A 25,541-nucleotide genomic window follows, 5' to 3' on the forward strand; every position below is an offset into this window, starting at 1 on the left:
CTTTGTTCCAGGCATTTACCAGTCTAATGATTTTTGATTCCTAAAATTATTTTAACTCTTGTCCCACTGTCACTATCTACAAAATAATTCCCATCTTTTTTCTTAACAATGTCAATATTCATTAGTCATAATCCCTTCAACAATCCTCACTTCTCAACTCCTTAAACTTCTCTCCTTCTACGTACTACCTCGTGGTGATCCACTGAGACTCAGGGTTACATCCTGAGATTTGGCTCATCATCATTCAACTCACTACTTACTCCAGGTTGGCATCCATGAATGCACACATGGTTGAGGAAAAACACACTACTATGCTGACTGGACTCAAATGAACTCAGGATCACTAATCTCAAATTAATTTTAATTTTACCTGTCTAGCATACTCTCTTCTACTAGCCCCTTTTACTCTTTTTCTCTCATAAACAACTATTTTGTATATCTGTCTTCTTGTATCTGTTCAAGCTCCGAAAATCTCTGTCATCACTTCTCTAAACTGATTACCCTACTTCTGATTTCACTGAGGAAACAGAAAAGAGCATCCAAACTTTCTCAGTGCTGCATCTTTCCACCTCTCCAGACCTGTGAACCTCCATCCAGTTATCTTTCTGTTTAAACTTCCAAGTCACCTATTTGTGCGCTAGATGCATTCACTATCCATTACTTGATGATACTGCTTCTCTAACAATTTCCTCCAGCCTTTCTGTATCATATATATTTGGCTTCCCTGCTAAATAATTCCCAAATCCATACACACATGCTATAGTTTGTCCTATCTTTAAAAAAAAAAAAATCTTTCATTTACTTTCTTCAATTACTGATCCATTTCTCTTTCCCTGTAAACAAATGTCTTCAAAAAGTATCCATATAATTCTAATTTTTTTAATTTTTTATTTTTTTAGTAGCACTGGGTACTGAATCCAGGACCTGAACTGAGTTATTTCCCCAGCCTTTTTTTGGCTAAGGTGGTAGGGTTCTCACTAAGTTACTAAGTTGCCAAGGCTGGGCTCAAATTCACAATCCTACTGCCTCAGCCTCCCAGTAATGGGTTACAGGCATGCACCATATGAAAAACATCAATAAATAAAAAGTAAAATAAAGGTAGGAGACAAAAGTATAGATTAAAAACAGGAAAGGAACTCAAAGGGTAGGAGAAATTGTCAGGGGAACGGGTAAAGGGACAAAAAATGATCAAGATGTATTATATATGTGTAACAATTTCCTAAAACTATTTTGTACTGCAAAAATACATTAATAAAAAGTTTAAATATAAAAAAGTTGCCTATATCCAGTGTCTCAAATCATACATTGTAAAAGGTTTTTTTCAGTCCCAACTTAAACTGCATATTGTAATGGTTTTTTCACTCCGACTTTAAATTTAAATTACTCTCCATCAATTTCTAGTCCTCATCTGGGTTTTCATATAGCATGTTCCAATATCCCTTTCTTCAAAGCAAGCATATCCTTTCTCCTCTGAAATGATGTCTTCCCGTGGCTTCTACACTACCACCCTCTCTCTGGTTTCACTTCACATTTCCCTAGACGCTCCTCTCGAGCCTCTGATGGTTCATTCCTCCTCTTCATTCTCCCAACTTCTTAAGGTTGAAATGCCTCAGTGTCCAGCTGTTGGATCACTATTCTCTTTTGTGTACACTCACTCTCTTATTCCTAGTCATTCTCATAGCCTTAGATGCCAATACAATCTGATAATTCTGATACGTTTGTTTATGGGCACTTGTTTCCAGAAATCCAGACCCATACATTCTCAACTTCATAATTTGGATGTACTCCATATTTTTACACATCTAAATCTGAAAGCCTTATATTTTTCTTCTCAATATGTTCATATCAGCTGATGGTTATTCAATCCTTCTGGCCACGTACAGGCAAAATCTTTGATTCATTTTCACTTACACTTTATTATAATGTCAGCAAATTGTGTTGCTCCACTGCAAAACATATCTAGAATCCAAGTGCTTACAAGCACCTTCCCACTAGAAATCTACAGTTTAAATCATCACTGTTTTCTCTCAGCTAGATTATTGCAGTACTTTTTAACTGCTTCTACCCTTGCCTCTTAATCTACTTTCAACCTTAAAACCGGAGTAATCTCATTAAAATGTGAGTCAAAACATTTTTTGTTCAAAAGCCTAAAGAAGTAAGTCCTCAGGAAAAAGTTAAGATCTTATAATGGCTTACAAACCCATACCCTAACTAGTCGTGGCTTATATCTCTGACCACATCTACTACTCTCCCCATCCATCACTCTGCTCCTGGTGAAGGAGTTTCTTGCCAAGTCTAAAAATCATCAGACATGTTCTCACCTCAGAATCTTTACTTAACAAGCTTTCCCTCACTTCTCCGTGACAAGATGTAAAAATCTATGAAGGTAGGATCTTTGTTTTGTTAGCCTCCACATTATCTCTTCAATATATAGAAAAGTGGTAGGTGTTACAAATCAAATAATCACCTTTCATCAATGAATGCCTCTTTTTCTGGAGTCTCCTCAGACTAAAATACTTCTATCTACTTAATGAAATCTAACTAAAATAGTCTCAATTGCAAAGCTATGTCTATTATCTCAAATTATACTCCTTTCTCTGAATCATAACAGCTACTTGTCTGCATTTCTACCACAAATAGTGACATGAATGGTTGTACATATGAATATCATTTAAGGGACAATGCTGGAAATTATTATTTATTTAAATAAAACAAAGAGGCTCATAGTGTTGAATTCACATTTCAAACTTATTCTCTTCTGAACATAAAGTATGGCAATTATAAGCTGAAAAAAAGATTTTAAAATTTTTAATTGGAAATGTTATTGCTATGAGTTTTTAAATTATTGGGTAACTTATAATAGGCTAGAAAATTAAAGGCATAAAATTTTAAAGTATGATAATTATCTCATTGGTCCTGAATTAAGAATATAATCCTCAACCTAAAATTCTATACTTGTCAACAAGAAAAAAAAAAAGGTAACAGACATTTTCAATCAGGAGAGAGATGTTAAGTGTCACAATTAGGTAATTTTAAAATTAACACCAAAGAGAAGATGTAAAAATCAATAAACTTGAAATATAAAATATGATTTTTTTTATGACTTTCATATCTAAATGTAAACTTACTTTCTTCATACTGCTATCTGACCAGCCTTCCATCCACAGCACCTGGCATTTCTTATGTAAAGCTGGATTACTTTCACAGTTTATTATGAAGTTTAAATTTGAAGAATCCATTATTAAAACAATATGAAGGTTTTGCTGAATTCCTAAAAAATATAAGAAAATTATAATCACGAATAATTATAATAATAATGGAATCAGAACATCTATATATTATTTGGTTTTATGAGATTAAAATGTCCTGAAATAGAATATTAAGAGCCATTTATTAAAAAGAACAAATTATGAAATATAGGATACAATATTTATAAATGTATATAGGTACACTGTGTATGAATTCTAAAAAAGATTCAGAAGACTATCCATGAATGGCATAAGTACAGCAATGCCTTAGTATGATTATTCTCTCATTTTTAAAATTTATTTCAATTTTAAATTTTAATCACACATAACTGTATTAATAAAGGTTATTCAGTTTAATAAAATAATAAAATTCATTGCAATCTAAACAGTTCAGTAACTCTTTAAAAAGAGAGCAGATACAAAAGTAGCACAAATTCATCACATGAAAATAAAGGGCACAGTGTACATATTCCACATTTGCACCACTGCCCTTTGCTAAAATTTTGCTAAGGTATTTTTATCACAATCTAGCCTATAGGCTGTCTGTTATCTTCTAAAAGTTCCAGGAAATAAAAAGAGAGTGAGAGGGCTGGAGATTTAGCTCAGCGGCATAAGCGCCTGCCTTGTAAGCAGGTAGTCATGAGTTCGATCCCTGGTACCGATAAAAACGAAAAAGACAAAAAAAAAAGAGAGAGTGAGAAAGGTATAGGATAATATTTATTTTACCTGAATGAGAGATTGTACTGATTAATAAATTGTATGTCACTTACTATATGTGAAATAATTGAAGACTGGCCCAAAAAAACCATCCTGTGAAGCTTGATCTTTAAGAGGCAACAGCAAGGGCTCTAGTTCTTCCAGGGCATAGAGACCAGGGACTTCACCTACACAAGAACATGACCTTGCTTTTTAATTTTGACTGTAATGTACTGACCTAAAAACACACACACACACTTTTCAATTTTCACATTAATTTGCTTCTAAAAAACACAAACCCTACTGTGTGACTACAAATCTGCATCTACACTCCCAAGCAAGTCATTCAATAACATTTATAATCTAGCCATCTATGTACCCTTGTAAGTTTTTTTCCTCCACTTTTTCCCATATAGCCCTGTTTCTAGCCTTGATGAACTTGTGTTCCATAAATATAACAAACTATTCTCTTTCTTGGAACGTAGGCCTAAGCCTTTGCTCCTTACCATTCCCATACTGTTCATCCTTTAAAACACTGCTTCTCCAATTGTTGTGCCCTAATGAACTACACATTAAGAAAAGCACTCTTTTTCACTTAGCCTCCAAACATATCGCTGCTTCACATTTCTCACAGTAATAATGAATTACTTCCCTCTCCTGCCCAAATGGATTCTGAACATACAAAGGACCTGAGCATGGTGGCATAAATCTGTTCTGTATCCAAAAACTCTTGGAGGCTAAGGTAGGCAAGCAAGCCACACGTTTGAGCCCAGTCAGGACAACTTAGTAATTTAGTAAAACCGTATTTCAATGTGAAAAATCAAAGAGGGTCAGGGAGTAGGTCGGCACAAAGGCCCTGTATCAAATAGGGGCTTAATGATTAAAATCTCTTTTCCACACTCCAGAGAGTCTGATTTAGAGATTTGAGGAAGGCAAGAAAGAATTCGTTTTTCAGTCTTTAATTCTCCAGAAAATTCTAATTGCAATTAGACCTTTTTAAATGATACAGAATAAAAATGGATATAGTGCCTATTATTTTATCTTACAAGCAACAGCCAAACATAAAAATCTTGAGAAAATAAAGGAATAATTATTTCTATAACCCAGATCCATAATCATATACAGAAGGTCCACTTGTTAAATTTTTAAAAAGTATTTAATGTAGTCTTCTTTCCAATGACATTTTTCTGTTAAGCAGATGCATATTTATAGCGGTTTTTGTTGTTTGTTTAGTTGAGTCAAGGTCTTGTTACACAGTGCAGGCTGGCCTTGAATTCTCTATGTAGCCCAGGGTAGCCTTGAACTCACAGAGATACAACTGCTTCAGCCACCCTCATGCTAGGATTATACGTGTGCACCACTATGCCCAACACAGTTCCTTTTTCCTTAAAAATAATTTTAATTTCTTCTTTAAAAAAGTGAAATTACTTTAGTAAGTAGTAAATTTATTCAATTCAATTAAAGAAATAATATATGCATTACACCAGGTTTATATATTGTTCAGACATACATGAAATCTGGGCCCTAACATGCAGAATAGATTGCTGAAATATATCTGTATTTATATATCCACACTAAGGCCATACCATAATCACTTAATAATTTCATTAATGACAGAAGTTGTATCAAACTTTTTGTGATTAGAAATTATACTAGATTTTCCTGTATATATTAGTTCTTTTATATCTATGGGTTAAATTCCTATAGATAATTAAATGCTACATCAAAATGTATGATAGATTTTTCTTCATGAGTATTACTGGGAAACTTTCCAAAAGGTAGAGCAGAGAATAGCCTGCTAAAAAATATATAAGAATAACAATTTTCCTGTACATTTACTAATATTTCAATACTATCAGTAATATTTAAATAGTTTCTAAATTATTAGTTTTATAAAAATAGTTTCTCAATTCTCTAACCAAAAGTACATTTAATTCTCTATGACCTTGCTAATAACTGTGTCAAAAATTCTCTGAAACACAGGTAAATTTTATGCAACTTAACATGAATAATTTTATAGTATTAGTTTCATTTTCACTTGCCTGAAGACAAAAGGCTATTGATCATCTCCAGAAACGTAGGGTGTATAAACTGGTAATCCTCCAGAAGTAAAACCACCTGCTGTGCTTCAATTCCTGCAAGATGAAGCACCTGCAAAATAAGAAAGCGTTTTCAGTGCTTTTTTGTATTTTTGATACAGTAGAAAACTTTCATTCTCTATGTAAGTATGTCATTAAGATGTATTTGTTTACATTTGAATAATTAATATTAAATTCAGTTTTGTCAATGTTGGAGAGTAAATCAAACCCTTCAGTAAGTACCAGTTGAGGGAAATTTTAATTATTTTAAAGGTAAGACATTAAAATAAAAATAGAAGATCATTTTTATAAATATGTATATTTCCCATATAAATTACATCCTCTTGTTTACCATTTATATTCATCAAATATTCCATAACTGGAGCACCTGAGACCTAGAAATCTTACAAATTCTTTCCTATGAAACACAATTTTTAATAATTATGGGACAGATAATCATCAAAATTAATTATGTTCTATATGATGCATAAAGATCTTAAAATTCATTTAAATTAATGTTATTTAAAGTCAAATAAAGCCAAAGACTATGAGCAACTCACGTGTTTGAGATCATTTTTGAACTGCTTCAGTTCATATCCCCTGGAAATCTTTGGAGAAAACAGGATTGCTCCATGCATATGGCTGACTAGAGAAGTTATGGTCCGACGACCTACACCACTGCGCCCTGCTAAAAGAAGTGAACCTCCAGGGAAGCTAAGGACTCTGTCTATCCTAGACATATACTCCAGAACTTCTTGGAAAAGTAAAATATCTAGATTCCGGTTATCTCGTCCATAATGAATAAGACCCTTTGAAAAGGTAACAAAGAATATTTTATAAGTAATATAACCACTAATTATATAATTAACATGTTATCTAGATTAAAATACAATTTTGATACATTTAGGAAAAAAGGACAAAATAACTTCTTCATATCCAACATTTTACTTATCTAATAATATAGTTTATAAGCACTCTAAGGAAAATCTCATACAATGCCAAACAAGTTCCAAGGGTCCACAAGTATCAGTCGCATTGGACGTTAATATATTGGCAAACAGCAGAAGTAGTAGCATTAATAGTAAGATAGTAGCTTAATTCAAAAACTTTAAAAGCACTCCAGTTTTATGAGTTATTATAAGTCAACAAGCATAAACTATAAAACAATCTCAAAACTCTAGAAACCCAATGTTTAAGAAATCTCATGTGAATGCTTCTTTTGCATTGCTTGGGAAAGATTGAAAATCCCATATATGCACCACACACTACCAGGGACTATGTGATGAAGTACAGGAAGAGAGAAAAGACAAATAGGATTCACATAGTTAAAAATGTTTCAAAGCTTTCCAAATTGCAATAGCCATTCATAAGAGTCATAACTAGAGCATAAAAAAAATTGTGACACAAAATGTATACTAACTTTCATTATAAATAGTAATTGTAAAACAATCTTAGGAATTTTTTTACAACAAAACTGAAAGAAAAAGATTCAAAGAAAGAAAAACAAGAAAGAAAACAAAGGAAAAAAAGAAAGGACATAATGTCTGGAAGACAGTGGACAAGGAAGATGACCATCATTTGAGAGCCTGTTAGAACTGTAAACTCTCCAGGCGTTGCCTAGTGAGTCTGACAGTAGGCAGATAGGAACCAGAAATCTGTCCATTTTCTACTTCTCTAAGTGATTCTGACGCTCACTAAAGTCTAATAATCACGCTTTAGGATGATTTCCCCATTTTTGGCTTCATTAATATTTTCAACAAATGTCATCTACTAAAGTGTATCTTGACAGCGTATGTGCATCTACTTATGGATGCCACACTGGACCCAACTCCAAAACAACAAAAGTACCTTTGTCTATCCTATGATCATCCATCCCTATGGTCTCAAAATGTTTCCAATAGATGTATTTTACATAATCACACCTAAATCTTAACACAAATTCATGGCTCATCTTATACCTTTTTAATGACATCCTTGAGATCTGCAGAGCTCAGCTTTCCAAGCGGTTTTCCGTGTGGAGCCAATGGCTGCCCTGGGCCTGGTCTTGTACCTGCATTATGTCGAGCTCCCCAGGTAACATAGAAACTACCTGTGGAAATGAAAGATGAAGGAAAGAATCAGTAAGTACACTGTTTAAAAAATTACTTTTAAGCAGCCCAAATTAGATTATCTTCAGAAAGAGAAGGAAAAATTACATTAAATTCATAGACACCATCCCTGGGAAGATCAGTCAAGTCAGTTAACATCAGACTGTGACAGAGAGCTGGCTGACCATCACATCCCTATTGACTCTCCCCAGATGAAATGGCTTCCTAACGCTTCCCTGCTAATCCCTCTGTCTACACTCAGTGTGCTCCATTTTCCTTCTCCAGAACCTCTCAAAGAGATTTGTATACTAAAAACAGCATGTATAAAATTGACATAAAACAAATTCTCTTGAGAAAGAACACAGAGTTAGCAATACATTCAAGAGCCTAACTTCTAAAATAGAAGAAAAATTTTAATTAGAAAACCAAAACCATCCAAATTTCTCTTAAATTTGTCTATAGCAGTGTTTGTGTTATCATATAAGGAAAATCCACTCCCTATTCATTGAATGTTTTTCTTCCCTGCTATTCTGGGAGATTATCCCAGGAAGGGTCCTGCTGCATTCCCAATTCTACCATCTCCTAAAATAAGAACCACTTACCTTCCTAAACACAGGTTATTCCATGGTCCACTCCTTTCCTACACTGTCATATTTCTCATTTTTCTCTCTCTATAAACTCCACCTATACCAGAATTCTTATTAGGGAATAATAATGAAGCTCTAATATCTGAATTCAAGTCTTCTGTGCAATCGTTACGCCAAAATAAACCTCTCTGCTCACTTTGTGAAACCTTTTTCTTGGATTTATGTGACCATCCACATTAACTCATAAACCACACTTTTTTGGTTTTCTGCTTAGCTTTTATATATTTAAGTGACCCAGAATCTAAATTTAACCTTCTAGGCTTTCAATTTTGAAGAGTTCTGTTTATCAGTTTCTATGGATTAAACAACAGTCATTCACTACTTTTTTCCATGCGGGTCTCCAAAGCTCTGCCAATTCTCATACTTCTCATATTTGCAATTCCTAACTGACATATGAGTCACATTCATTCACTCAACCAATTATCTATTGAGAATTCCAATTTAAGTATTGTATTTTCTACTAGATTTAACTAATGAATAAGAAAAACATGATTCCTACCTCATGGGTGACCAACTCTAGGCACAGTTCCAAAACTCCCAAAGTTTGAAAATATTCAAACATGTGTATAATAAATATTTTAAACTATAAATGTTATAATAACTACATATCTCATTTCTCACATGGACTACGTCAGTAGTCTCCTACTTGACAGTCCTCCAAAAGTCTTTGCGCCATAAGCACATCCTCACTACCAGTAGATCAACACGGAGAAATAAAATAAAACTAACTGCATCATATGAGTCCAACAGTATAAACAGTAATGAAGTAGATAGATATTCAAGCTTTCAATAAAGAATTTCTGGTCTACTCTAGTGAATGCTTTACTGTCCTGTCTCCTTCTATTACACTAGTAATACCACCTCTATTACATTAATACTATTACTAGTAGTATTTTATAAAGCTAGTATACTAGCTTTCTCAAGTCTTTGCTTTTTTTATATTCTTTATCCTCCATCCAGAACACCCTTACCCTATTCTTTATTCAATATAGTTATACTTTAAAACACAGCATGAACATTTATAATTTATAACTAAAAAATAATAAAGATTTAAATTGAAATCTATTAAAACATATACAGAACTTGTATGCTGAAAACTTCATAGTATTGATGAGAAAAAAGCAAGTAAGAGCTAAGAAAAAGAAGAAACATATCATGTTCATGAACTGGAAGACTTGACATACTAAAGATCCAATCTGACAACAGTAAAATACAAATTTAATGCAATACTATTAAAATCTCAGCAACATATTTATAGATGTAGACAATACTCTAAAATTTACATGAAAAAGCAAAAGAACTGAACTGAACTAGCTAAAAGAACTTTGAGGAAGAAGTATAAAGTAAGAGTAGTGCCAATATAAAGATTTATTATTTGGTAGCTACAGCAATCAAAATATTGTGATTATTGGGAAAAAGACAGACAGCATGTATCAGTGGAATAAAGAACCCAGGAACAGACTAATAATTTTTGACAAAAATGCAAAAATAGTTGAAGCAGAAAGACATTTCAATAAATGATGCTATAGAAAGTGGGCATTCATATGTTAAAAAAATTAACTCAAATAGGCCACTAATTTAAAGTTTGAAACATAAATATATACGATAAAAACACAAAAGAATATTATCAGGATCCAGGACTGGACAAAAACAACTTAAACTTGACAACCAAATATCCTTAAGGAAAAACTGACAAGTTAGACCGAATAAAATTAAGACACTTATAAGAGGATGTAGACAAGTTACAGACTAGAGGAATATATTTGCACACCACATGTTTAACAAAAGACTACCAGCAAGAATATATCAATATTTTAAAAACCTAATAGTAAAAACCAAACAATTTAATCAAAAACAGGTGAAAAATACATATGAAGATATATTTCAGCAATAAGATATACAGTTAGCAAATAAGCATATGAAAAACGTTCTACTTCACTAGCCTCTGATGGAAATGTCAATGTCCTAGTTGTATATTTTACTATAATTTGGTCACATGTTACCACTGGAAGACACCTGGGTGAAAGTGATGTGTGTTCTCCCTATATTATTACAATTGCATGTGAATTGACAATATCTCAGTTTTTAAATTTAAAACTGCTTCAATGTAACTTCCTAAAAAAAGTCTCTATCTCTTCTATGACCATAAAATTTACCCTCTATCCCAAACATGTTTATAAACTTAATTAATTAAAATATTTAATACTTTACTATTATTGCCAGTTTAATCATCTACTTTCAATGACTTTCATGGCATCTAAACACACTAGCAGAAGTCTCAACTAGATGTTTTATATTTGTTTGTGCCATTAGACTACAAGTTTTATAGGACAAAAAGTATGATATAGGACAAAAATATATGGTGAAATGTTCAAATTAAAAAATTACCTGCCATATTCTCCAACACATCTGAGCCCCAATCTCCTTGAAACACTGACGCTAAAATATTGTCAAACAAATGAAGTTCCTTTGCACCAACAATTTTGTCACGAAATAAGCGCCGTGCTTCATATGCAACAATTTCTAACACATAATCTAATGGGTGATTTGAGGAGCCTGAAAGGGCAAAATTTTCTTTAATTGTAATAAAATTCAAATTACTTTAAAATATTTTGTTTAATATAATTTTAAAATAGTAAGAATCTACATACCATAATTTTGGCATCAGATAAATAGAAAAAAAGAAAAAAGGTTTAAATTTATTTTGTTACTGAACTAGTACATTTTTATTATTAAAGGCTACATTAAATGTTATTACCCCTAATCGTTCATTAAAAATATTGATTCCAAAAAACATATTAAACACCTTTGTCTAAAGAGAATAATTTCAATTTTTTCTATGATCAAGATTTAATACTTGATAACAATACATTGATAACAATGAAGTTTACACAAAGAAATACATATCACTTAATAGAGATACTTAAAAGGTATTTTGACATTTAAATTTAATATTAGTAGTATCATTTTTAAAATATAATTGCACTCACAATGCTGATCTATTACAAATACAATTTAAAATATAATTACACTCACAATACTGACCTATTACAAATACATAAATAAGCATAAATGCACTCACAAATATACACAGATTAACACAAATAACAGAAAAATTTACCTCCTTCTAAATCATATCTGAATAAGCCAAGAACCCACTGTGTAAGAATGCAAGGAGTAAATAGATAATGACTATATTCATCAACTGTAAATTTGGCCCGCACCTAAAAAAGAAAATACAGTAAACAATCTACTTTCTTAGATATATAATCAAGCTCTAAATTTTTCAATCACCTTCAACTCATAAGAATAAGCCTTTTTTATTTTTTTTTTTTTTTTTAACAGAGTGTTACTATGTATTCCAGGCTGGCCATGAACTCACAAGGATACTGCCTAAGACTCCCGTGCTGGGATTACAGGTGTGCATCACCATACCTGGCCATGAATGATAAGCTCTTCTTGGTGGGATTTTAGCAGAACTGATTTTTTTAAGTTACCCTATTTCAATCCTATGCACTTTAAAACAATATTCTAAAAGGGGTTCATGGTTTCAACATACTGGCAAAGACTGCCCATGGCAGGAAAAAAGAAAAAAAAAAAAAAAAAACAGAAAAAAGTTTAAGTAGGTGAGGTAAAGCAATTTTAAAAAGTTAACCTAAGCTTTATAAAATTCTGCTTCTGATTGCAAGGTACTCTTGGAGCCATTTACTAACATTCAATAAGTTTCTGAGCAAATCAAAATGCCTATCCTCAAAAAGTCTGTCCTTCAGCCATTATCTTTTGATCTCAACCACATAACGTGAATTAGTGTCAGCCCCTACCCATATATACTCATACATATGCATCTATACACATATATACATATATCTTTTAAAGAGTAACTTGTTGCTAACCTTTTTTCACTCCTACTCTGATACGATAAAAAGCATCTTCCACAAATACTTCCCTAATATCACATGCTGTTCCCTTTACTTAAAAATACCTTTCATCTCTAATCACTGCATTTCTATTCACTTTCCATACCACACATAAAATTTTACCTCCTTTCCATACAAAGCAACAACATTCACTCTCTCCACTGAACTACCTCTGTAAGTTAAGCACGTTACTATTACATTTCTCACATTGTATTAATAGCTTATTTCTATAATTCAGTACTTCATTAGACAAAACTTTCAGAGAAGGGAAACTCATTCATTTTGTATACTTAGGACTATTGCGGTCAAGAGAAAGTACTCAATAACTCTTCTGCGTCCTCTCTGCCTACTTTTAAATATTCTTTCCTAATGATACTTTAGACTTTTTGTGTCAGGTAGCAGGAAAGAAACAAACATCAAATGCTACTCTCAAGTTTGAAGCCTGGCAGAAAAAAAAACCTGACAGAATCAGAAGAAAGAACTGGCTTTGGAAAGAAGATCATTCCATTCTGAATAGGTTAAACATGAGCTGATAACAGAATAGGTAATTCAACAATTCATTCATCCAAAAAATATTTGTTAGTGCTTAATAGAAACTGGGCTTCGGATACAATCATCTATAAGGCATAAATAGTCCCTTCCCTGAAAAAGCCCACTCTCAAGTAGGGAAGTTTAATAAACAACAGGAAAATAAAGCCTGTTGGTTAGTATTAAAGACAGAGCTTTGACAATGACACCAATAGACATGAAAACTACAGTACAAATGCATACATACCTGTTCATACACTTGTACCATAGATCCTGCTAAGATATAAATTTTTGATGAAGAACCCCAAATAGAATGATTCTTCAGATTTTTATGTAGAACTGCTTCCAAATATGCTCCATAAATTGTTTGTAATTGCTCTCTTTCTGGGTAACTAAAAAGAGACAGATAAGCAAAAAGAAAGCTGAAATCAACATTCTACATTACTGCATGAATAAGTTACAGGACTGGTCGAATTATGCTTGGGACAGGGACTAGGGCTAGGCTTACAGTGCTCGTTCTCATTTCAACCACACCACCTCCTTACGTTTCTACTGTCAAATACTGAAGTACTAGTAGAGGATTCCAACAAAATTATTAAACACCTAACCATTCCAAAAAACGATTTTTAGAAAGGAACAAAAGAAAAATTTCATTTAAGAAAATGTATTTTTAGGTTACTCAGAGCCTATAGAAAGGTTAGTAATCTACCTGAGAACTTTAAAAGTAGGACTCATACAACGAGTAAAATCAATTTGTTTCTACTAAACCAAAGGATATTTCATGAAGCTTAAACAGTGTTGGTGACACTTCAGTAAAAAAAAAAAAAAAAAAAAAATCAATGATCAGTAAGGTGCAATTAGCATGAAAACACAAAGGTAAAATTTAGCAGGAAACCACAAGGGCAAAGTCTAGTAAGGCAAAAATAGAATAGAGCGGGTAATGCCATAATCAGAAAATCCAGGAGTCCATGCAACAATTTTGGACCACAGGGATGGCTAGATATATCAGCATTGGTATCATCAATCATTAAAATGATCTAATTCTATCTTACCCAGATTTAAATATTTTAATTTGCTTCATAAAATTTACCACACTTTTTGTTTTATGAAACATGTAAAACTTCTAAATCTACAATTGACTTATGTATTCAAAGGAAGTAAAAATCAGTATGAGAAAAGACATCTGCACAAGCATATTCACTGCAGCACTATTCGCAATAACCAAAAAATGGAAACAACCCAACTATTCATCAGTCAGTGAATGGATAAGGAAAATATGGTACACAATGAAATTCTGTTATTTGCAACATGGATGGAACCTGAGACCACCTCATTAGGGAAATAAATGAGGCACAGAAAGATAAATACTGCAATCTCTTTCATATGTGGAAACGCAGTTGAGAGTAGAATGGTGGTTACCAGAGGCTGGGGAGATGAGTTGCCAGTGAGGGATAGGGAAACGTCAATCAATGGACACTGAGTTTGGCTAGACAGTAGCAAGCAGTTCTGGTGTGCGACTGCATACTCGCATGATCACATAACAGCAATGTGCTATCCATTTCAGAAAGCTAGAAGGATTTTCCAACTTTTCACCATTAAGAAATGTAACTGTTTGGTGAGACAGACATGCTTAACCTGATGTAAACATCATCCAATGAAAATATGTATGAAAACAATACAAGGTGCTGGGCGTGATGGCATTTGCCTATAATCGTAGCCCTTGGGAGACTGAGGTAGGAAAATCGCTGCAAGTTCAAGGCCAGCTAGGGCTACATAGTGAGTTCAAAGCTGGCCTCACCTACTTAGTGAGACCCCGACTCAAAACAAAGTAAAAATCAAAACAGTACATAGTACCTGTTATATATATAATTTTGTTTTTATGCATCAGTTATAAAATTTAAATTCAAAAAAATTAAAATTCATCATTTTGGGAACATAGCTCAGCAGCACAGCACCTGCCTGGCAAGTACAAGGTCATAAATTTGACTACCAGTACCAAAAAGTAAAGTTCATCTTTTTTTTTTTTTTTTTTTTTTTTGTCTTTTTCCTTTTTTATCGGTACCGGGGATCGAACTCATGACTGCCTGCTTGCAAGGCAGGCGCTTATGCCGCTGAGCTAAATCCCCAGCCCAAGTTCATCATTTTGATTTCTGATTCTAACATTTTAAAACAAAAACTGTACAAAACATGTGTTCTATTTCCTTAAATGTTTCTGATTAATTTAGCCTTTTTGATCCTAAATTATTACCTGTTTTTGGAAGGTTAGGAAAAATGTATCAGATTTTAAATTTGACCACTTTTTTTCTTTTTGAGACAGGCTCTTCCACATGTGGTTCAGACTGGCCTTAAACCCATGATTTACCTCAGACCAACCTCAAACTTATGGAAATCCTCCTGCCTCAGCCTTCCAAATAACTGCTGCATTTACATAGCATATGCCATCACACCTGTGTGTTTGACTACTTAAACAGTCTACATTTTGGAAAAGTATTACTAATGGACCTCTTTAATGAGATACAATTAAGTATTATCACTCCAAGTTTAAAAAAAATTTAAATATTAAGATACTTACTCTACAGCACAGAGTCGAACAATGGAAGTAAATCGGGTAGTAAGCTTGTGTCTTCCCAATCTTCCTCCAGCTGACATAGAAGCTACAATTTGAATATTTTCTAGACCAACCCATTCCAAATTTTCATCATAAAATCCTTGATAAGTCAATACCTATTGAAAAATACATTTTAAATGTTTTATACTTTAACTTTGCTAATAATACTATACATAAATTTTAATTATATCTGAATGCAATCATTTCCTCTACATAACAGTTTAAGATTAAAATGTATTGGGGCTGGGGATTTAGCTCAGCGGCATAAGGGTCTGCCTTGCAAGCAGGCAGTCATGAGTTCGATCCCTGGTACCAATAAAAAGGAAAAAGACAACAACAACAATAAAAAAAGATTGAAATATATTTTAAATTATTGGACTATTGAAAAGGAATACTGTTCAAATCTGTTGTCAGTTAATGTTTACTAAATTGTCCTTATTTTTAAAATATTTTCTCTCAAGTAAACAAAAAGTCCAAATATTATAGCAGCAATTACCAAAAAAAAAACAGTATCAGAAGTCAGGAAAATATTTTGATTCTTTTCTATAAGTATTCTATCATATTCTGCTATTTTAGCTAAAATAGGCCTAAATAGTCATTAAAAAAACTTTGAGATTTTAGAGATTTAAATGTGATATAAATATATAAATGGAGAAAATCTTCTGTACTGAATAAGAATGTGTGGTTCTGAATCCTTACATAGACAAAATGAAAGACTAATAGATGAAAGAGCCAGAGTGTGGCATGATTGACTGTAACTGCTGGTAGATGAATGTGAACCTAAAAAAAAAAAATCAAAAATTACCCCAACTCTAGCATGATTTCTAGCTTCTGCTTTCCTCATTTAAAAAAAAAAATGTGGTACAAGTTACCACATGTACACTTCAGGTTTTTATTCTTCCTCATATTATCTTAATGTAATACTAACATCTAACAGGGAGATTAAACAACGTGACTTAGAACAAAACGGAAATGTTTCAGCAATTTAATTTTCATGATACATGCTACATAACACTGTATTCAAAGAAGGAAAGCAGATACTCTATATATAAGCAAAATAAGTAGAATTAAATTATATCAAATTTTACCAAAACACATCAAGCAATAAGGCTTACCTGCTGTAGGAAAGCTACCAAAGTACTTGTCCCCCATTTATCAAGGTTGGGTAGGTTGATATCCTTTAAGTATAAAACAAGTCTTTCACAGTCTTTTGGCCTGTATACTCGTCCTGTGTTTGTACTGATTACCATGCACGTCTGGCTCAACTTCTGCAGAAGATGCTGAGAAGTAGTTTGAGCACTACAGTGGACTGTAGCAATCTGAGTGGACCGCAGTTGAGAAAAAGCATACCTGAGCAGCATCCTAGGAAAGATGTATGACATCTAATTTTAAAATCATAACCAGCAAAATACTTTTAATGTTCAATATAAAATGTCTATCTTATAAATAACTTTAATTTACAAATTATATGGTAAGCATGGATATGGTTTCCATAACATCAAGGTAACTTTCTAATTTTTAGAGGGGAAAACAATAAATATATGTTTCCTGGTATTCATGGAGCTCTTTTCAGCCAAAAAACTTCAAAGTTCTCAAAAGTAATTTCACTTAATAAAGTATATACAAAATATATCTCTGTTTCCACAGAGTTAAAGCAAAAATTTTAAATTCTCCTAGGTAAAAAGATAATAATTCATGACTTCTTTGTTCCAAAAGCATTAAAAATAGGTGAGTTCTACCAAATTAGAAGCTAAATAGGATGGCAAATTAAACATTTAAATTTTATAACTAAAGCACAAGACAATTTATGAGTATATCTAAGGTATTCATTTTTTGTTGTGATTGAAACGTATCATCTTTGAAAGTATCTTCTCAGATGCTCTCTTTCCATTAAATTCATATAACTTGGCAGACATCAGGATACATTCTTCTCAGAAGTTACAATTTTTACAACTAGTGAGAATAAAAAGAATCCTACATGAAACTGAAAATGCTACGCAAATCATTGCGGAAGAGGGGCATAAATGTACAAATGCACTTCTGTCAGCATGTTCCTTACCCTTTGCCACATCCTTCTGGACCTATGAGAATGAATGGCTGTTGAGTATGAGAACTTAACCAAGGTTTGAAATAATCTAGACTCCGTTGCATGTCAGGAGTCTGAATAACTGGAAGTGCCTGGCCATTACTGAATTCATCAGCAGTCAAGTTTTCTGGCTTCTTCAGCACGTAAGATGCTAGCTGCCCTCTATCTGAGTCATAGTAGGTGTTCATTGGTTTGTGAGGGTCTGGAGGAGATTCTCGCGCCCAGTTAAAAACCTTAGGAGGAAAAGTTGTGAGAAGTTTTTACATGGTCCAAATGCAGTGTGTCAAATTTTTTAATTCTTCACAGTACAAGTCCTCAGTGTGAATTCTCTTAGGTTTTTTTTTTAAAATTCGTATACATAATACCTACTTATAAGCAAATTATAAATACAGTAGTATTTCACCTTAAAAATTTTTCTCTAAACAATAATTTAAGAAAATAAAAGTATATACAGAAAAAATCAAATCAGTAGGTATTTATACACCAGTTTATATCTATTTTTAACTTTTAATGGAGTTGTTAAAGGCACTAATTCACAACTTACAGCGTGTAGGAATTTTAAGCCATTCATTTCCATACATCCTAGTACTGCCCATTCTACCGCACTCAATGTGCTACTCTTTTCTTTCATATTAAAAGCTGTACTATAAATATAAAGCTGAGTTTTCCCTCAAGCTATTTTTCCACACATTTATTCTGAACTTTCATGAGAGTTTCTGCTTCAAAGAAGCACACTGAATGGCACTGAGTGGTAACAATAAGAAGCATCTAACAGAAATAGAATGAAGAAAGCAACAAATAACGCTAGTGACAAAGCAAAATGGGGAAAAAAGCTGGAACATAAAATTGACACCTAATCAGTGGAAAACATGTACCATTATTTCAGTAGAGAACAACAGGTAGAAAACCCCTTCCGATAGGAAATTCAGCTCTATGACAATTCGATAAAATACAACCTTTCAAAATATTAAAGACTATTTATCCATCCTAGTATTGTTCATTTGCTAGTAACTTTCTGTTTAAAAGGATGATAGAAAATGTTATTCTAAGATTAAAAATTCTAATATTAAATTCATATATACTCATATATATTCGTAAGTATCTTCACAAATGTCTAACATTTCTACATTCAGAATTTTAACCTATTAAAAAATTATTTTATGTTTTTAATAATATCAAAGATCATAAATTAGATCAAAGGAGAAACTACACATGCACACATACAAATGCACTATTGCTTCTTGAAGTATATAATTTCAAAACTTAATAGTTCTCTACCTTATAATTACAAATCATTGATTTTGTCAGTTAAGCATCAAAAAAGTGAAAGAATAGACTGATTAGGATTTAAATAGCATTACCTCTTTGGTGAATTCCATACGTGATTTCATATTCAGATTTCCACCAAGTCCTCTTATGAGATTAATAATAAATTGGTCATGATCTTTGCATCCATGTAGATGGGACAAGCCATTCATTACAGTCCCCACCAAACTTGTTTCTACCACATAGTCATTCTGTTGATTAAAATCCATAGTATGGACAAACAAAAAATATGTATTAACCACTTTACTTAAACTCACACTGATGCTCATATGTCTTTTCAGACAATCACCTTTAAATTCAGCCATCTCATTAATAGCTGTAGAAAGTCTGGATTTTATTCAGTTATATATAAAAATAATTTGAGCTAAAAAAATAATAATTTGAGCTGTAAATGCTAGTGTTTACAAGATTACTTTCTAAATCTGAAAATATAAAAGAAAAATGAACACAGTACAAAAAGAATAGCTGCCCATTTTCTCTTGCCAATAATAAAAGAAAACAGATACAAGAGCCTAGGTTAATGGCTCTCAGACAAAGAGGGCAATTAAAAGCTCATTCACATGACAAATAACTTAGAGATTTCTCCAAAGGCAGAATTTTAAAATGAAACCTCTGGACTGAGGTGATACACATGGTTTTGATCTACAGATATCTGGGGCCTCTGGTAAATGCCAGAGAGTTCAGATGAAAAATCACCCTTGTTTTCAGAAATATTTATTGAGAACCAACCATGCATCAGGATCTATACGTGATATATTTTTTAAAAAGTAGATTACACTTAGTCTATACCTTCAAGGAACATAAACACGGAAGAAGAAATGGTTATCAATTGTAGTAGGAGCTAGAGAGTAGCACAGTAGAGTTTGTGAGAGTGCCTCATATTGAAGTTTCAAGGTCTCTTTGTAAAGGGTGACATTTAAGTTAACATCTAAAAAATAAAATTATGTGGTCATGCAGAGAATACAGCAAACGCAAAGGAAAATGATGCATTTAAGACACTGAAAGAACTTATAGGAAGCAAGAAATCAGTGGTTTAAATCAGAGAAGCAGAAGAGAGGCCAAAGGCAGAATTTATAGACCATGAAAAGGAATTAAAATTTTAGTTTCATTGTTTTTACACTGTTTCTAATGACAGTAAAATGAACCACTTTACATTACAAAAGACCATTCTGTTTATATAATTATTTTGGAAGAAAAGAGAAATAGGAAAAAGAGTAAGAAGAAGAAAGGGGGAAAGAAATCCAGCTGGTTAGCTCAAAATTTAGAGTTCTAGGTTGCAACCTACATATTTACTTTGCTAGATTCTTTTATTTGCTCACTTAATACAAGAAAACACAGTATAAGTAAAATTTTACCACTTGACTAGAGTATCTATTATATCTCATAATATGAACATCAAAAACAAAGGAAAAGAAAAAAAGAAATCTCAACACATTAAAAGAATCAGCTTATTTTCTAAATGAATCATTGATATCCACTTTGGTTTAAAGCATCCTGTCACAGAACTATAGTCAAACCCCTATATACACATAAAAATATTCCAGCTACTGTTACGTCCCTCTATCTAACATTCTCATGGCAGGCAAAGTATTTACAGAGATCACGGTTAAGCTTTTTATGCTTTTTTCAGTAATGACATATCTACTGAACAGGTAGTATAAAAGAGAAAGGAGTATTTAATTAAGTATATGCATTATTATTCACTCACTACTCTGCTAATACTTTATGTGGTTCCAAAGATACATAAGGAATGAGACACTCTCAAGGTGTTTACAATTTAATATAAATAGGTTATTATATAACTAGTTGGCAAATGTTGTACTGCTATAGCATTTAGGATGTAGGTTAGTCAGACTGAGGACTGGTGGAATAGTCCTTCCGTGAAGCCCCCAGAGAAACCTATTTCTTCATAAATCCCTATTCCTTCAACTTCCCTGAGAAAAGAAAAAAGTTAAGAAAATTACTGCTAAATCTCCCTGTCCATGCATTTAGTTCAATCTCAAAGTACAGACGACTAATTCAGTCAGATTAATAATCACATACTTTCAAAATACACTGCTATTTATTTCTTCTCTTTTGTATATGTTTAAGTTTTTCATAAAAGCCGTAACATACACAGCACCTGTCTGGCAAGTGCAAGGTCCTGAGTTTGATTCCTGGTACAGGAAAAAAAAACAAGCAATAACTTAAAAGCAAAGCCAAGAAAAGTTGAAAAATTCATGGAATATTAATCTTTTATTCATTCTTCAAATTCAAAATCAAATATGATCTTTTATAGCTTCTTAAAGACAGCAATTACTTTTTATCCTGTTATATTATGATTATCTGTTAATGTGGCATTTTCCTTAATTAGATCAACCCTTTTCAAGGAAAGGGCCTACTGTGCTGTCAGCTCTCAAAATTTCTATAGTATTATGATTGACGTACATTACTCAATTACTTTTCCCTGAATAAACAAATGTTTCCTAAACTATTTTATATAAATCTTCATACTTTTTCTACTTTACATTAGCTTAAAATTACCATGATATATATATGTATTATCGACATAGTAAAATGAAACATAAGGTAAAAGTTTTATTAGTGAAAACTTAAAGATATTCCCAATTCAAGATTTTTAGGTAATCTATGAAAGTATTGTAGATAGGAAAATTAAAATGATTTAAAACTAATGTATTAAGAAGCTATGCTTGGACTGGGGATTTAGCTCAGCGGCATAAGCGCCCACCTTGCAAGTTGCGGTTGTGAGTTCGATCCCCGGTACCAAAAAAAAAAAGAAAAAGAAACTATGCCAGAAGACACTTAGAGACACCAATTAAGATGACTGTCACTTAAACTCAACCCCAGGTTCCAGTCCAGCTCTATCTGAGGAAGCAAAATATAAGCATTATTATAGATTATTATACTGCTTACCCGGGTGATTAATTATGAAATATTATGGTCAACGTACCTGTTTCAGAACCCATTGTAAAGCCTTTTCAAAATAATCTGCAATCCAGTTTTCAAGATTATTTCTATATTTAATAGGCTGATTCCTCAACCAACACTTTATAAGAGAATTAACATCTGTCTCTTCATCACTAAAACAAATTAACATAAAAAATATAAGAAATTATTCAGAAATCACAAATTTCCTTTCAAATAAATTTCTGCTCTAAAATGAATCATTACACACAAGTATTTTATCTTCTAGTATGCAAGAGTTAGTTTGGTTACTTTTGTATGTGTGTTCCACTATTAAAAGGCCCCTATTGAGCATGTCACACTGAAAATACTCAAATCTAACTATAAACTTAACTTTTACTCTAATTTTCCCACATGATTATAAGAATACACTGCATAAGTGGTAAATTCTTTACATATGCTGCTATGCAACTATAAATTCAGTTACAGTATTTTCAATAGCTCATATTAACTGAAGTTCATAACTAATTTACTTCCACAATATTGTTAAAGAAATAAGCAATTTTAAAACACAATCTGAACCTAACTGATTATACTGTCATGTGTCTCACTATCTTTGTTTCAAATGGCCCCAAGAAGTAAACACCTTATATGAGGTGATAAATAACAAGTTCTAAAACATAAAATCAAACAAGAAAATAAAACTTCCTTATTTATAACAAACATTTTGGGAAATGAAACTAGTTCAAATGTCCATGCTCTGATATGTGACTACCACATATGATATTAATTCACTTTTTGCTCTTTAAGCTTCTTCCAAATACACTGAAGAAGAAAATATTAAAGCAGTTTTCAGTTTGTAAAAGAAAACACTGGACAACAGTACCTATCAAACTAAACTAGTCCTATCATTCTATAAATGCAAGATGATAATTAAAATACTGCTGCTGAGCGTTAAAGCATCAGCTCCTACTTCTTCATTAGTACATTCGCTTCTCTGGACTCAATTACATTTAAATAAACAGAAAAAAAAAACAAAATATTTTCTTCTTCCTTAAATAAACAAAAATATTATTATTATTTAGTAATTACAATACAATCAAAACTGCTGAAATTCAATTGCAATATAACAATTCTGAATGAATTAAACCTTCACAAAAAAGAAGTTAATTGACAAAATAAATATATATTTTTATACTTAACTTCCTATAAAACAAAGTGATAAAGAACAATCTAATATAATATATGTCAATTCTCTATGGCTTACCTAAGAAATATCATTCCCATTCTAGATATTGTGGCTGGTGAGGCACAGCTTAAATCATGAGTTTCAAATACAAAGTTAACATTTGGGCCAAACTGGATCCTTTCTCCACTAGGCATAGTGAGTAGTCGATTATCATCCAGAACAGAATTCAGAGATTCTATCCACTCAGGGTCAATATCACCATCACAAATTATCCATGAGCTGACATCTGTTTCCCAACCATAACAGAGGAGATCATTAACATGTATTGTGTATATGCAGTTATAATTAAAAATAAGGAATAATCTTTATTCAAAAATGATATGCATAGGCATTATTTGTATTATTAAACCTGAACATCAGAAACAAAAAGTTGATCAAGCTGAAATTTCTCATATCAATTTGTACTACACATCTGCTAAAAAAGAAAAAAAAGAACAAAAACACCACAGGTCACGCTGTCTCAGCAGGCCATGTTACCTACCATGTGAAAATGCTTTATTTATCTATAAATACACAGAATGGAAACACCTCCCCTCCCAAAAAAATAGCATAGAAGACAAATTTTTTTCCTCCCATCAGATACCTATAAAGTATTCTTCAAACAACTGTTTTCTTCCATGATATGAGAATATATGTAAATGCTTGCTAATTTGGTATCTTTTTCAGAAAATATAGAACACTCAATTTCCAGTATCCTAGATGAGAAATAATTGACTACTCACTATTTTTTTTATATATTGAAAGATAACTTCAAAGGGAAAAAGTAATGAAGGTTGTATGCACAGCCTTCAGGAACATTTTATAGCCTTCTAAAAGTGGAAGCAGTTCAAGATGTACTTAAAAATATGTAAAAATTGAAAGGAAAACATGATCAATAAAAACATGAGAAATGTGCAAGTAATGTAGTATCTGATCATTATTTAATGTGATACGTAGAAATGAAGAGACTACACTGAAAATCTCTTCCAAAATCTTAGAATTTCATTGTCTTTCAATTTCACTAAGTGCCTTAGGAAAATAACTATTAATTAAATAATGATCTAGCAAAATTGGAGTCTCCTCTGATTCTGATAAAAAAAATTCTCTTAAACAGTAAGTGGAAAAAATTTAGACCAAGAAATCTGCTTACTACTTAAAATTTCAAAATTATTCAAAAACAATCTACTCAAACTGACAATAAGTGTTCAAACACACACCGATTATATGACACTATGACATCAACTCAGCAATCAAAAATGTTAATTTCTTTACCAAATTAGTCTAGTTTACAATTTACACAAGTTACTCTGAGTCTTGACTATATAGTACTAAAGTTATAAGAGAGTATTATGTCAAAATTATAGCATGTCTTAATAAAATGTCAAAAACATATCATTGTAAGATATTTTACATTAATGTCTAAGTCTTGACAAGAACATTATAGGTCAGTTCTATCATTCTCTAAGAATTATTATGTATGCCAGGCATGGTGGCGATGCCTATAATCCCAGCACTTGGGAAGCTGAGGGAAAAGAATCATTGAGAGTTTGAGATCAGCCTGAGCTACAAAGTGAGTTCAAGGTCAGCCATAACTACATAGTAAGACCCTGTTTCAAAAAAGAATTATTACGTAAATCAACTACACATTACACATCAGAATTACACATTAGAAACTAACCTTGTGGTTCCCGAACTACTTGACGAGCACTATTTGTCAAAACACCATCAGACCATTCTCTTGTATCCATGTCAATATGGCCTAATAGCTGATGCCTAGGCATAGCTTTTGGGTTCATAGTATACTGCTTTACTACTCTGCCAATTTTACAGAGTGATGCCCTTAACATTCTCCAAAGAGTTGATTTGCCAGAGCCACTTGGACCAACGATAACGACTCCCATTCTCTGGCACAACTGTTCATACAATTCCAAAGCCTTCTTGATCTAGCAGAAATAGAAAAGACTTATGTTCATATATCATTTATAATATTAAATCATGCTTAGTTTTTATTTCATTCTACATAACTGGTCTATTTCAAACATGTAAATTGAGTCTTCAGTTTCTTCAGTGGAAGATAAAACCTTAGGCAGAACAATGGCTAAACAAATTTAAAAATAATTACAACAAAATCTTCAAATTCAGTATGTTTAAAATAAATATACTTCCCATATATTTAACAATGTAATAT

At 32.3% G+C, this 25,541-nt stretch overlaps 1 protein-coding gene across 4 annotated transcripts in view; it reads right to left on the bottom strand.

Moving 5' to 3' along the window:
- The window catches only part of Dync2h1 (dynein cytoplasmic 2 heavy chain 1), a 280,807-nt gene that overhangs the window by 202,692 nt on the left and 52,574 nt on the right, over nt 1–25,541 (bottom strand). For 2 of the 4 annotated variants that reach the window (XM_063256153.1, XM_063256152.1), the window contains exons 38-52: nt 25,032–25,296; nt 23,393–23,600; nt 22,172–22,301; nt 19,257–19,412; nt 17,869–18,128; nt 16,925–17,171; nt 15,774–15,925; nt 13,449–13,593; nt 11,878–11,980; nt 11,145–11,312; nt 7,981–8,111; nt 6,583–6,831; nt 5,987–6,095; nt 4,019–4,132; nt 3,129–3,271 (exon numbers count right to left, since the gene is read on the bottom strand). In XM_063256153.1, the coding sequence (XP_063112223.1) occupies nt 3,129–3,271; nt 4,019–4,132; nt 5,987–6,095; nt 6,583–6,831; nt 7,981–8,111; nt 11,145–11,312; nt 11,878–11,980; nt 13,449–13,593; nt 15,774–15,925; nt 16,925–17,171; nt 17,869–18,128; nt 19,257–19,412; nt 22,172–22,301; nt 23,393–23,600; nt 25,032–25,296 (2,580 nt within the window). Of the gene's footprint in view, nt 1–3,128; nt 3,272–4,018; nt 4,133–5,986; nt 6,096–6,582; nt 6,832–7,980; nt 8,112–11,144; nt 11,313–11,877; nt 11,981–13,448; nt 13,594–15,773; nt 15,926–16,924; nt 17,172–17,868; nt 18,129–19,256; nt 19,413–22,171; nt 22,302–23,392; nt 23,601–25,031; nt 25,297–25,541 lie in introns of those variants that run through there. The other 2 variants (XM_063256154.1, XM_063256155.1) reach the window with 2 other exon arrangements.

Source organism: Cavia porcellus, unplaced genomic scaffold, assembly GCF_034190915.1.
Source record: "Cavia porcellus strain 051 isolate PalLab524CR breed Dunkin Hartley unplaced genomic scaffold, mCavPor4.1 scaffold_9, whole genome shotgun sequence".
Classification (NCBI taxonomy): Eukaryota; Metazoa; Chordata; class Mammalia; order Rodentia; family Caviidae; genus Cavia; species Cavia porcellus.